At 36.1% G+C, this 15,574-nt stretch overlaps 1 protein-coding gene across 1 annotated transcript in view; it reads left to right on the forward strand.

Moving 5' to 3' along the window:
* LOC103071063 (disintegrin and metalloproteinase domain-containing protein 18) overlaps positions 1-15,574 on the forward strand; it is a 74,255-nt gene that overhangs the window by 38,306 nt on the left and 20,375 nt on the right. Inside the window, exons 13-15 of the mRNA XM_007447946.1 lie at positions 5,889-5,984; positions 9,756-9,954; positions 14,735-14,840. Of these exons, the coding sequence (XP_007448008.1) occupies positions 5,889-5,984; positions 9,756-9,954; positions 14,735-14,840 (401 nt within the window). The remainder of the gene's footprint in view (positions 1-5,888; positions 5,985-9,755; positions 9,955-14,734; positions 14,841-15,574) is intronic.

Raw genomic sequence — 15,574 nt, forward strand, 5'->3', positions numbered from 1 at the left:
AGTAGACAGTAATTTGAACTACATGAAAATGAAATGTAATGAAAACCAAGATCATTAGAGAATGATTGGTTAGCTGTGCTAACAGTGCTGACATCAGAATACCCATAACACCTTCATGGTCAGTATAGATCCTGTATCCAAACATCCTACAACCAAATGCAAGTTCTTGTTATAAATAAATTTAATTATTAATTAATTAAATAAAATGGATACGCCTCTACTAACACTAGTAAAGAAAAAAATCAAGACTAACATTAATTAAGAAAATGTATAACAATTGGAAGTGAAGAAATTTAACTATCATTCCTAATAATATGATTGGGTACAATGAAAACCCCAAATAATCTAGAAATAAATTATAATTTGCATATATAAGTGTATTTACCAAGGTCATTGTTTACATAATTCACAAAAGTCAAAAGACTTCTTTATATCAGCAATAAATTAGAAAAGGAAATTTTAAAATAACACCAAGAAACATAAAATGTTTAAGAATGTATCTAATAAAATATGTACAAGACCACTAAATAGAAAACTGCAAAGTATTGCTAAGAGAAATCATGGAAGTATTTAATATATTCAAGAATATGCCATATTTTAAGATTGGAGGAATCAACATTGATGAGATTGTGATTTCTCTCCAAATTCATCATCTCCAGATGCAGTCCCAATCCATATGAATCCATCCTCAAACAAGTATATAGTTATAAAATGGAAGGGAATTTTAATAACTTTTCAGAAAACTGTGCATATTCTACTTTGTTACTACACCAAACTTGAAAAGTGAAAATTTCTAAAAGGTTAGTTGCATTGTTAAATCTGAAACCAAAATTAGTGGATTATTTACACCCCATTACACGAAAGCCCATTGGTCTATATTACAATTCAAGTGGACCTTTTACACATGTATATTTTTGTAACATCATGTGTTGGTCATTTGGTTCACTGAATTATGCAGTTGCTAAATGTTGACATATTTCATTATGAAATACCACAATCTTATATTCATTAGTATCATCACTAATATCGTCAGAAAAGTAATGGGAAAATAAAGTCTCTGTCGATGGATAAAAGTTTTCCAAAATTCTAATTTTCACTTGAAAGATTCAAATTCAGTTGTTTTTCTTGAAGTAACAGGCATACCTCATTCACTTTTAAGAAAACGTCTGCCAAATACCCAAGCCTGAATAACCATGGTTTGTCTGTAAGTTGTTCTTTCATATAAAAACTTGTTTTCTGTGATAAATGTGACTATTCAGTCTGTAATTCAAACAATCACATCAGTGTTTTCCTTGAGAATCTGTAGTAATTGAGAAGATATTGTGGTTATGCATGAAAAGAGCTTATGCATGCTCTCCACTTGTCACAATATTAGGGGAGTATTAAAATGTTAAAATTTAGCAAATTAGTAATTTTTTACAGCTTTACCAAAGGCATTCTTAAATGACACTTTTTTTTTTTAGAGTGCATGACGGTGAATAATATAATGACCACTAGCTTTGATTCAAACTAGAGCACCAGCAGTTTTATCCACTATTGCTTTTACCCGATCAGTGCAAATGTCAGCACAATATAAAAGGCAAATAAAGTCTAATTACTATTAAGAAAGTTTTTGACCTTATAGACCCACTAAAAATATGTTAGAGACCTCCCGAGGTCTACCAACCACATGTGGACAGCGTCTGATTTGAACTAGTTGGCAGATAATAAACACAAAATTTTCAATTAATTTTAGTAGTAAAGAAAAATTCAGCATCACTAAGTCTCACACACAGAAACACACACTATGGTCTAGTGTAACAAACATAGATGCAAGTTTCCTATGATAAATATTAACAGGTAAATCCACAAGTATAATCAAAAGAAAAATATGCCCAAATGAGGTTTATTCTGAAGAATGCTAATAAATTAATTTATTCATGTGATTATTATACTAAGCAAAGAGAAAACATATCCTTATCACAACTAATTGAGGAAGAATCTATAACACTAAATACTCCTTCCTCAAAAACGTGCTTCAGAATAAAACTTAATATCATTAATTTGAAGAAACTTTCTACCAGTAATTTATAAGAAATTTAATACATAATAGTGAATCATTAGAAGTAGATCCATTATATTTGACAATAAAGAAAAATGTTGTGCTTGGAATACAGTAGTGGAATACCTAAGACAAAAATAATAGTCTTTATTTTTTAAAAGTCAATAAATAGAGAATGAAATTGAAAAGGCAAGTTTACTACACTCTTAAAAAAATAAAAACTAACAAATAGGAATAAAGTTAATAAGTTCTTTCTAGTACTTCAAAGGTATAAATGATTTAACAAAACTGAAAGACACATGGAAATTGGAATAAATAGATAGCTATTTATTTTAAAGTCAAACTACGTCCAATTCATTCTTTATTAAATCCCCATCGACATGCCCCTTTTAACCCAAATTGAACTACTCTTTTGCAAAAGCAGATCCTAAATTTCATCTAGAAATAAAAATTAGCCAAGTGCATGAATCTATTTTAATAATTTGGAACAATGATCATCCATAGCAAATTAAATACACACACACACACACACACACACACACACACACACACACACCAGGTGGTATTGGCAAAAGAACAACAACGAAATAAAGTGAACAGATAGTTCATGGCTTGATTATTGCTGCATCACCAGCACATAGAATAGTGTCTGATATATACTCCATACTCAACAAATACTTATTGATTGAATGAATGCATGGATAATGTAATTATCTTTATAATAACATAGGATGTGTGTGAGTGGGTGAGGACTGACTCTGGTATATTTAGAATACCCCATTAGGAATAATGTTACTTGGAAGGTTTATTCAAAAGTTTTTCTGAAAGAGAACTGAGGAAGAATACAAAAGGACTTTTTGATTTTTCAGTATTCTTATACATTGTACTCCATTTAAAGTTATTAAAAAATAATGACTATACTTCTTTATGCTATGCAATATATCCTTGTTGCTTATTTTATACATAGTAGTTTGTATCTCTTGACCCCGCTTATCTTGCCTCTCCTCCCCGTCCTTTTCCCAGCTGGTGACCACTAGTTTGTTCTCTGTATCTGTGAGTATGTTTCTGTTTTAGGTACATTTGTTTGTTTTCTTTTAGATTCTTGTAGATAACTACAAAGGAACTTTTTTGAAAAAGAGTTGACTTGGGGGTAATTTTGCATTACAAAATATCAGAACGTACTGCAAGGCTGTTTAATTTCATTCACTGTGGTACTGGGCCATCTATACATCTCTATCTATTTATATCTATCAATTGATTTAACTCTCTAAATATGTAAAAGCTATATAGATATATGACATTTTATTTCCAGGGTGGAAATAGTTAATGTCATAAGGGTTTATCTATAAATCCAAAGCATTCTGTATGAGTAAGGGAGAAACAGGCCCTGACGTGTAGGATCTGACCTATTATCAGCTGGGCCTCGTGTTGCTAAGAGCTGGCCTGGCATTCATCGACAGGCTGCAATGTTCTCCTTTTGAAAATAAACAGTTGTATACAAGGTCAACATCTGTAACCGTAATGGATGAAGGAAAAAAATGCAAGGCCACTCTTGAAGCCAGGGCATCCACTTTATGTCTGAGGACGGTAAAACCTGAAAATTGTCCAAGTCACACTAATGACCAAACACCATCCTTTCCTGGCTAATAGGAGTAATTCCTTTACCAATTTCAACCCTAGCATCAGTACAGTCTTTCTTCGTCTAAATAAGAATTATTTAAAGTACCCAACTATAGATGAGCCCCTGGTTTCTGACAGTATCTAGTCTAGCAAAATCTAGATTCCTTAAACCCTCCCCAAATCACCTAAAAGGAGCCCAGATCCTATAATTAGATCTTTTCACTGAGGTATATACAGTTCCCCATGGTGTGTGTTTTCCTTTCCGGAAACTAGTAATAAATCCAACTTGTTCAACTCAGATGTGTTCCAGGTAGTTTTTGGCAGAATGGCATTGACACCTGTATCTTCATAGATATCCCCCATTTTACACAAGTGGAAGCTCTGTTTTTGTACTGACCCACACACATGCAGGTGTGTACATTTATTTGTTCCTGTATTCACAAATTAGGTGACTAGTAATAAATACTGGAGTAAATATTCCACAAAATATAGAGGAATACATTTCAGAAAAAAAAAATCTATAAGTTTTAAAAAGCAAAAAATAAAAGTATTGATAATATTTTATAGTCTTGGCATAATGGAGGTCTTGGTGATGAGACATAAAGCCCAATAGTCATAAAGGAAGAAGAATGTTACAAATTACAGAAAATGACAGACACCACTAATAAGATCAACAATAGACTGCAAAGAAATGTTATCAACATATAGAAGAGAAAAACGGTAATTGGAGATTATAAAAAAGCTGCTCCTACTATTTAAAGGGAAAAGAGGAAAACAAACAAAAATCCCTATGCAAAATGGTGAAAATTGTGAGGTGATTATTTACTTCATAAGTAAAATTGTACGAAATGCAAATTCATGCTCAAACGCACTAGTAATCAGAGAAATAATAATAAAAAATGAGACACCATTTCCCAGTTACCTTGTTATAAATTAAACTGATTGCTCATAATAAGTCTTGATAAACATGTTTGGGCTTGCATCCTGGTTTACTTTTCATGAAAGAATATATACACACACATCCACTCATATAGTGATATTGGACTTTGGAACATTAAACACTGAAATATACACAGTGATTTTACCCCTGGAGAATCTGTGGGGTATAGCCACAGCTTCAACGTTTACTCCATATATTCTATGTTATTTCTATGATGGGAATATTTATAAATACATATCTATTCACATAAACGTGAAAAATTGGAAACATTTGGAAAATTTTAAATGAGGAATCTTACCTTCTATTAAGGACAATATCTTTGAAACAGATTTTTGAGAAAATGGAAAATATTTGATTTTTAAAAGTTTTAAGAACATAAAAATATTAAAGAATTGTATAAATGCAATGTATTTACATGAAAAAATATTTGGTTTGGGGCTTCCCTGGTGGTGCAGTGGTTGAGAATCTGGCTGCTAATGCAGGGGACACGAGTTCGAGCCCTGGTCTGGGAGGATCCCACATGCCGCGGAGCAACTAGGCCCGTGAGCCACAACTACTGAGCCTGCGCGTCTGGAGCCTGTGCTCTGCAACAAGAGAGGCCGCGATAGTGAAAGGCCCGCGCACCGCGATGAAGAGTGGCCCCCGCTTGCCACAACTAGAGAAAGCCCTCGCACAGAAACGAAGACCCAACACAGCAAAAATAAATTAATTAATTAATTAAATCCTACCCCCAACATCTTAAAAAAAAGAAATTTGGTTTGTTAACTTTATTTAAATTATCACCTAATTTGAGTAATAGCTAACTGCCGTTTACCTTGTAAAAATACATGTTGACATATCCATTTTTATTTCCATTGTAGTAAAACATGACACATGATTACTATATTAAATGCATTTTTATTATATATATTGCCTAACTCTACTTTAGCTTTATTTATTCACAAAGAGAAATTTTACTAAACAAATTACTAAAAAGACAATTGGGGATAGCTTTCTCTTAGGAATTCAGATGATATAATTCCATGTTGGCAATTTATGAATTAATTACCAAATATTTTCGGTAGTAAATGTAAATGATCAACTACTATTTTAGATGTTATTTACTTAGTTCTTATAGTTGTATGTGCCTTTGGGTATTCTAGAAATAGTAAAATAGTAAAGCTTCACTGAATATAAGTATATTGTGTAATTGAAAAGTTGAACACAAGAGAGTATTAAGTAGACGCTGAGAAACAAGAACTGTTAAGTGGTTGAACTAAAATAGCATTTCTTCTTATGAAATTTTAGGAATGTCAGTTTAAGAACTGCTGTGATTATAATACATGTAAACTGAAAAGCTCAGTAAAATGTGGTTCTGGATCATGCTGTACATCAAAATGTGAGGTAAGTTTCCAACATTTATGTTGGAAATTGAACTGTGATAATAGAAGGCTATATTAATTGAATTGATAGAAGGACTCTAGAAATAATTCAGGGGAACAAAGTAAAGAGTGCATAAACAACCACAGGTATATAAGGACAACTACGATGAGATAGAGGAGGCATCTCAGATTAGTACTGATTATTCTATTATGTTGAAACCACAGTTTACCATCTTCTAATTTATCAGATAAAGAGTAGAATAAACATATACACTGCTATACAAAAAAAAAAATCACCTCTCAATGCAATTGTAAAGTCAAATAAATGGTAAATGACTAAAAAAATATAACATGCATAGCCGACAAAATGTGGAGCAAACAAAATGTGGAGCATAGAGAATATGCAAAGAACCCTCACACATTAATAAGTAAAAATCGAATCACACACCACACACACACACACACACACACACACACACACACAGGCAAAGGGAGTGCCCAGGCAATTTATAACAATGAAAAGTAGAATTGCTCAATGTGTTCACTGATTGTCTGCAGTAATTAAGATAAACATAAATAAAAATGATAACGCAGTATCATCCAAATGGCAATCTTAAAAACAATGCCAGATATTGTCTAAGAAATGGGGATAGAGGGGCTTCCCTGGTGGCGCAGTCGTTGGGAGTCCACCTGCCGATGCAGGGCACATGGGTTCGTGCCCCGGTCTGGGAAGATCCCACATGCTGCAGAGCGGCTGGGCCTGTGAGCCATGGCCGCTGAGCCTGAGCGTCCGGAGCCTGTGCTCTGCAAGGGGAGAGGCCACAACAGTGAGAGGCCCGTGTACCGCAAAAAAAAAAAAAAAAAAAGAAAGAAATGGGGATAGAGCTCTTTTCTGCACAGTGTTTGTGGAATTTTGAATTGCTATAATCCCTTTCCTGAGCAATTTTTGCATATCTTTGAATAGAGTATAAATTTTCAAGTTAATTCATCATCATGAGTTTCTCTCTTATGTATATACCCTAGAAACATGACCATGTTTGGGAAGCTCAGGAAAAAAATATTAATTTCAGGATTATTTGCAATAGCAAATCATAAAGGCAAACAATATTTACTGGTATTGCAATGATTACATAAATTAATGTATATTGTACGAGTTAATAAATGCAGGCTAAATGGCGTGCAATAATATGATATGATCTTCAAGACATATGTTTGGATAAGGAAGAAAGTTCCATAATGCAAAATATTTTAATTCCAGTTCTGGTAAATTACATATACGTAAAAATCCCATATATTCTTTTTGCCCATTTTTTCAATTAGGTATATTTTATTATAGTAAAATGCTTTCAGTAGATACTTCTGAGTATTATGACAAACATATTCAGTCTTATAACTAGCACCACAATCAAAGGATAGGCAATTTCATCACCGTTGCCTCCAAATCTCACCACCCGACCCCCCATGCCCCTTTCTGGTCAATTCACACCTCCACCCACAGACCCTGGTAACTTCAGATCTGTTTTCTGCATCTCTAATTTTGCAAAAGCAAGTGACATTTTATTGAATGATATAATATGTGTAAACACTGTAATTAGGCATCTTAGCATAATGCATTTGAGCTTCATTTATGTTATGTTTATCAGTAATTCATTCCTTTTTTGTTGCTAAATAGTATTGCAAGTATTTTAAGGCAGTACCACAGTTTGTTAATGCATTCACTAATTGGGGACATTTGGGTTGTTTTCAGATTGGGGTTGTGAAAATACAGCTCCTATAAAAATATTATAAGCAGATTTTGTATGAATATGAGGGGTTTTTTTTCACTTAGATAGATACCTAGAAGTGAAATTGCTGGGTCATACAGTAAGTGTATATGGAATTTTATAGGAAACTGAAAACCTGTATTCCAAAATGGCTATACTATTTTGAATTCCCAACAGCCATACATGAGCCTTACTGCAAACTAAATATAAATTCTAAAACTATACAACATATGATTCCATTTTATCTTTGCTACTGGTTTATTATTTAAACTTTAAAAATCATTTTACTGGTTGTCCCAGAGTTTACAAATCTTTGATCAGAGTCTGGTTTCATGTAATATACCACCTCATGTATAGAGAATGGATCTTATATAAAAGAACACTCCCACATACTATAAACACAAAATACATTGTTACTCTTTCTGCTTTATATAGTCTTATTTTTTTAGAGCAAGTAAGATGAGAAAAACAATTTTATAATTAACATCATTTGTTCCATTTTCTGGGTCTCTTTATTTTCTTCTGTAAATTTCTGTTTAGTACCATACTCCTTATGTCTGAAGACCTCTCTTTACTATTCCTTGTAATTTCTGTCTGCTGAATCAGTTCTCTCAGTTATTTGCCTAGGAAAGTCTTTATTTCACATTCATTTTTGAAACATATATATATATATATATATATTTTTTTTTTTTTTTTTTTTTTTTTTTCCCCGCGGTCCGCGAGCCTCACACTGTTGTGGCCTCTCCCGTTGCGGGGCACAGGCTCCAGACGCGCAAGCTCAGCGCACGGGTACAGCCGCTCCACGGCATGTGGGATCTTCCCGGACCGGGGCACGAACCCGTGTCCCCTGCATCGGCAGGCGGACTCTGAACCACTGCGCCACCAGGGAAGCCCTGAAACATATATTTCTTAAAAATGGAATTCTAGGTTGAAAGAGTTTCTTTTTTATGTCATCCTTTATAAGATGCCATTTCATTCGTTTATTCCTCATCTTTGTCTCAGTCTGTAAAGTATTAAGTCAATCAAACTGGATTGTAGAGTGTGAGTGTGTGTGTGTGTGTGTGTGTGTGTGTGTGTGTGTGTGACTTCAACATACATATTGGGTCAGCATTTGGACGTGGTGAACTTCACTATGGAAGACAATGGATGACTGATTTAGTCAGCAGGGCATAAAAATATGACCATAAATGTACTCTTTATCTGAGCTATGCAAGGAGGACTTTTGGCTCTCAGATAATAATAAATATAACAATGATGACAACGACACTGATGACGATAGCTATTCCATACACTGTTAACCATGTGTTGCTCTGAGCACTTTTTACATTAATTCAGTTTAATACTAACAAGAGCCTTATGAGGGAATGATTATCATCCTAAGTTTACAAATGAGGGATTATGTGTCTCGCCCACACATATAAGCTAGTAAAAGTCCAAGCAAGAGATTGAAACCAGGTAGTTTTTTTCTAATTTTTATTTTATATTGGACTATAGTTGATTTACAATTCTAGGTTAGTTTCAGGTGTACAGCAAAGTGATTCAGTTATATATGTACATATATGTATTATTTTTCAAATCCTTTTCCCATTTAGGTTAGTATAGAATATTGAGCCTAGTCCCCTGTGCTATACAGTAGGCCCTTGTTGGTTATCTATTTTAAATATAGTAGTGTATATGAAACCTGCTAGTTTGTCTCCTGGGTCTCTCCAAGAAGAAAATGGTAGAGGCAATGTTTCTCCAATTTTGAGGAACAAGTATGTTTAAACTAATCTGTGTAGTCTCCCTCCGAATGCTGGTTAGTCTGATGGCCTCTCAATGTAGAACACAAAGCTCTGTTGGAGGGGTGCTTTTGTCCTTTGAGACAGTTACTTTTCTTAGGCTTCATCATGAATACGGCACCTGCCTTTTCCTACTCAGCCTTCGGTCTCTGTTATTCCCTCAGCTATCAGTAATCAGACACATCTCATTTTCTCTTTAGTAAGTAATTGAGAATAGTCGTTCACGGAACATGATTTTCATTTTCCTCCTAGATATCAGTAGCAGGCACTCCCTGTAGAAAAAGTGTTGATCGAGAGTGTGATTTTACCGAGTATTGCGATGGGACTTCCAGTAATTGCATTCCTGACACGTATGCAATGAATGGCCAGTTGTGCAGGTTGGGAACTGCATACTGTTACAATGGACGATGCCAAACTACCGATAACCAGTGTGCCAAGATATTTGGAAAAGGTATCGCTCTTTCTTATATATTTCTCTTTTTCTTGTCTTTGATGAAGCAGTAGAAATTAGTAATTTTATTAAGCCTCAGTTCTGAGTATATCTTATCGTCTTAATACTCTGCATGATAAGTGGGAAGGACACATAAAGCACTTCTGCTGTGTACGGGAGGACGTGGGAAAGCGCCTGTGCAATTGGTTGATTTGTGAGCTGAACTAGCCACTTGCGTCATGGAACACCATTTTTACTTAAAATCATAATTGAGGCAAACTATGTTGATAAGAGTTGGGTGTTTGGCAGACACTTTATCGAAAATGAGTGAGGTGAGCCTGTGACTTCAAGGAAAACAACTGGCAGAATTTGTTGCCAAGGGTAAAACTTAGACTTTCAACTAAAAATTTGAGTTTTAGAAACATTATCTTCCACTGTGACTTGACAGTTTTCCAACACAAAGTTAAGTGTTAAAATTAAAATTAATGATCATATTGGTATTAATATGATCATTACCTTGAACCCTTTATCAAGAAGGCTGCTTATCTCCACTTTGTTTTGTTCTTCTTCTGGGGGAACGTATTCCTTCTTTGCCTCATTTTGCCTGATTTTCTGTTTTTATTTCTATGTATTAGGTGGGTTGGTTACATTTTGTCACACACTTTCTCTGGGGCCCAGCAGCACACTCCCTTCTGTTCTCCAGAGCTGTATGCTCAAAGGGTACCCTCTGGGTGGACTGCAAGGCCTGTGGGGTCCTGGGTCTGGCGTTGGCCCACTAATGGGAGGTGCCAGGTCCCAGGGCACCTGGGCGGAGGCTAGAAGGGGCCTGTCTTACATATTTCTTTTGCCTTAAATTTGGATCCCTCTGTAGGAAATAATACATATCACACAACTCTAGAAGTGGAAGAACCTGAATCACAAGGTCAATAAAGATTAACTTGGAATGAAAGAGGGTTAGTTTTTGTAGGAGTGTTTCAGATTTTCCAGATTAGTATTGTACTTTCCTTTTCTCATGATTTGATTTTTGGTTTTCATTTTGGTTTTAGCTACCTGGGTAAAAATCCATGTTTACGACTCAGATTAGGAGCTGTATTTATATATAGAGAGATTGGAATGGCAAGTCAGTAGATTCTGAAAGTTTACTTAATTTCCTTTTATTTTACACATTCATAATCTAATTTTAATGGCCTGAACCTTTAAAAGTTCAGAGTGAATTTCATTCACATATAATCATGTTTCCTCACTGAAGAACTGCTAGGATAACAGTAGTCTTAGGCAACTGATCAAAATTCATTTTTATATTTTGCTTTTTAAACAGTTTTTGAGACTAACTCAAAAGCTCATGCATATATGCATGACTCATGCATATATGCTTGCTTTTTAGACAGTCATTATTCATAATACTCCAACATGATTTTGTATTTTTAGAAGAATTAAATTAAATTTGAATAGATCAAAATTACTGACATTCAAATATAGTCATTTGCTAATTGAGTAAAGGTAGTATATCGAATTGAAAAAATTTCAGTTATTTGCCCAGCTGTAATACAAGGTTTGTAGTCTGTACCAAATACATGGTATGTGATTCGTATTGTCTTTCTAATTATTTGAAACTTGTCTTTAGTAACAAGTTTCAGATTAGTTGACTTAACCAAATTTCAGCCAGAGCTGCAGAGCTATGATCTCTCATAAATGACAAGTCAGTGCGATTTTCTGTATGCTGTGTTTTTAGGATGTTACTTTTTATTTGGTTGTTTCTTGTTTTTTGCTTTTTCAATGCTCATTTGTATTTGAAAATGTTATTTGTCTTTGCCAGTTTTCAGAACCATTGACTGAATGGGCGCTAAAAGGCCCAGAAGGAAAACCACACAACACTTTGGCAAATATACATGTTAACAGCTCTCCTAGTGCACCCCCAAATGAGACCTACAACCATTTAATCAGGGATTTGTTCACTGGGGAAAGGGAAATAACCAAGCATTTTGGAAACTGGTGGACAAGGTTCAATTTGGCGTTATGTACCTGGAAACCCAGTTTCATCATGGTCTCTCTGTGAGAGCAGGGACTTTGAGGCAAAGAACAAATAGAGCCCATGCCAAGTTTCAGTTTATAATGGGTCCACCAGGTCCACAAGTCCATTTGGTAATCCTTTCTCAGTCCTAGAGTGTATCATTGGGGTTGACATGATGGTAGTTTGTGCAGTGCCATCATTAGCTCCTTGGTCTGTTTGGTAAGGCCATGGAGATAGCCTTTCCAGGAATTATTGCTTCCCTTAAAGATCTAAAGGATGCAGATGTGGTTAGCTATATAATATCTACATTTAGTGACCCAGTTGGGTCATTAAGTTGACCCTGCAGAAACCAGATGGTCCCTGGAAGATAATAGTAATCTATTGCAAATGCAGGCAAGTAGTAGACTAAGTAACGCACCCACGCTGCCGATGTGGTGTCTATGCTAGAGCAGATCAGCGTGACCTCCAATATATGGTAGGAGTATAGCCATTGATTTGGCAAATATATTCTTTCCTATTCCTATCTGAAAAGAGAATTAGAAACAGTTTGCATTCACATGGAATTCACATGGCTTTAATTTAGGGTTTTGCTCCAGGGCTGTGTTTACTCTCCTGCCTTCAGTCATAATGTAGTTGAAGAGATTTGAACATCCTAAAAAATGTCACATTGATCCACCCTATCATTGGTTTTTGTATTAACCAGGCTAAATAAGCAAAGTGTAGCTAGAATGTTGGAGGACTAAGTAAAATGCATGTTCTACGAGGGGCAGGAGATAAGACTCAAGAAATGTTTAGGAACCCATCACATCAGTAAAATTTTAGGAGTCCAGTGATCAGAGGCATGACCTGACACCCTCTACAAAGTAGAAGACAAACTGTATGTATCTTGCATTTCATATGACAAAGAAACAAGTCCAGTACTTGGTAGGCCTCTGTGGGTTCTAGAGGCAGTAGTTGGGGAAGTGCCGCTTGATTCCATTTACTGGTTGGCCTGAAACATTGCTAATATCGAGGGAGGTAAAAACAGGAAAGGCCTCTGCAGCATATCCAAGCTGCAGTGCAGACAGCCCTGCATTTTTAATCACAAAACAGAGAAATCCAATACCAGAAGTGTGGGTTACGAGAAAAAGAAAAATGCTGTGTGGGGCTTCTACCAGGCCTCTCGGGAGAATAACAATGCAGTTCCCTGGGGTTCTAGAGCAGACCTGTGCCATCTAAACTGGAAACTTATACCAATTTGACAAAACAACTCTGGACACACTACTGGCCCCTGTAGAGGTAAAAAAAAAAAACCTGGTTTTCGGACATCAAGTGAACAGTTGTTGAGACCTATGCATCGTAAGCTCAGTTACGTCAAATCCACTAAGTTAGATGGTTCAATAGATAGAAGTCATTCATTCATCTGGATTCAGGCTCAGGAAAAAGAGAGGGCAGAAGACAAATTCATGAACAGGAAATCTAGATCAGTATGTCTTTCTACCCTCTTCCACCTTTGCTTCTTCCTCGGCTCTGACCAGCAGGTACATGGGCTCTCATTATGAGCAGCAGATGCAGGAGGAACAAGCCTAGCCTTGTTTATATAGGTGTGTTGGCTCAGTACTGGTTATAAGTTGAAAAAAGACAGTAGCCACACTGCAGCCTCACTTGGGAGGATGCCTTAAAAGATTTTGACCATGTGGTCATCCATTTCCCATGAAGGAGAAATGGCTAGAGTTTGGATTAGAGGGGTACCCATGGCCAGTGACAAAGGGCCAAGCAGGCCGGTGGGAAGCCTGGATGTTGGAAGATTGGAAGATTAGAGCCAAGAGTTCTGGGATAGAAGTAAGTGGATAGACACATGGACATGAACAAAAACTGTGAAGATCTTTGTATTAATCCACCAGGTTAATACCCACCAAAGAAGCACCCACCATGGATTAGACACAGAACAATCAAATAGGCATAAAGACTTAGCCAGGTTACAGAAGCCAGCATCCGTCCACCCCAGTGCCTGTAGGGTGGACACATTTCTGAACTTTCTCTATTTCTTTTTATTACCGTTTCTGAAATAACTGATTCTTATCTGAGTTTCCCTTATCTCTTTCTTGAGTATTTGTACCATCTGGTCACATTCAGCCAAGAGTAACCAAGACACATTCTCCGGAAGTTTCAGCATTGCACAGCGTGCATTACTCTCCTTCTTGCCCCCTGCTGCCAGGCTTCAACTACAATGCCACACTTTAGGCATATTTTGCAGTAGAATTACACATCTACATACCAATTCCTGTGTTTGTTGAAATGGAAATGAACCTCAAACCTCTGCGATTTCCATATCTAATACACTTACTCTTCACTATGACACCCAGACTGACTGATGAGCCTCTACTTGAAACACTGCTTGTCCCCCATCAGAGAAAAAAAAAGAGAATATGGCACTCAATCTACTAGTTCTGACGGTTTTGCCCCAACTGACATCTCAAATCTCTCATTTCATTAAGCAGAGCAAGTTACAAAGTCAAGCCTGACGTACATTGGACTAGGAAGGATGCATTCCCACAGGGAGGGGTCAGCAAATTATTTTTAACCATAACATAATTTACTACAATAGATATAATAATTTTCTATTTTCTGTCAGATAAGACAATTGTTTCTTTCCACGTGCATTGACAGGGAACACAGAGGGACAAAAAAAAAATAGCATGATCAAGACCATGATTTTTTTTGCTTACGCAATGAGTTTCATTAGTATTTTATTGACAAATGTTTTACTGGCATCAAGAATAATAATTTAGGACATATTTTCATTTTAAGGTGCTCAAGGTGCTCCATTTGCCTGTTTTGAAGAAGTTAATTCTCTGCGTAATAGTCTTGGAAACTGTGGTTTTAAAAACTCCCAACCATTACCTTGTGAACAGAAGTATGTATATAGAAAATGATTGCTCCATTGAGTTATAAAAATTATATATTTCTTGTCAAGAGACACTAAATAGTAGTGGACAGTAAATCATATATCTGGAGAATATTTTCAAATAACATTATATGTATTTTCCTTCTATGCAATTCAGTTCTCTTTTTTCTTAATTTTTTCCCTGCTAGTGTGTTAGTAAGGAGACTAGACTAAGAGAAATTTAATGAAGGTAGAAAGTGGGCTCAGTGCAGAGGGAACAGATGAAATCACCCATCTCCTAGTCTTTCCCTGAAAGGCTTCCATCTGCATACTAAGAAAGTTGCTACCTGAAGGCCAGGTTTCTAATTTAGCACACATCTAGGAGCTGACTGCAATCTTCCCCAGAGACTCGAGAAACTGATAGACACTTTCCCTGCAATCTCTTTGTAGCCCACTCCAAGTCACCAGTATCTCCCTATAAAGAACTTGTACACATTTCTACACCCCAGCTTTTGCACTGCTGCCTGAGGGTCAGATCCCCAAGTCACCTTGCTCTGATAGCCAAAGGGACTTCCATTCACAAATATGCCCCCAGGGTTCAGCACAGAAGGAGCAGACAAAAATGCCCATCTCCAGTCTTACCTGGAAAGGGGTCTGTGTGCATGCTTTAAAAGCTATTGACTGAGAATCAGCCTTCTAAGTGAAAAAGCTTCTAAGGCCTGCCTTTGATCCTGCCCAGGGACCAGGAATGCCAGCAGCCTCCT

Source organism: Lipotes vexillifer, unplaced genomic scaffold, assembly GCF_000442215.2.
Source record: "Lipotes vexillifer unplaced genomic scaffold, Lipotes_vexillifer_v1.1 scaffold2205, whole genome shotgun sequence".
Classification (NCBI taxonomy): Eukaryota; Metazoa; Chordata; class Mammalia; order Artiodactyla; family Lipotidae; genus Lipotes; species Lipotes vexillifer.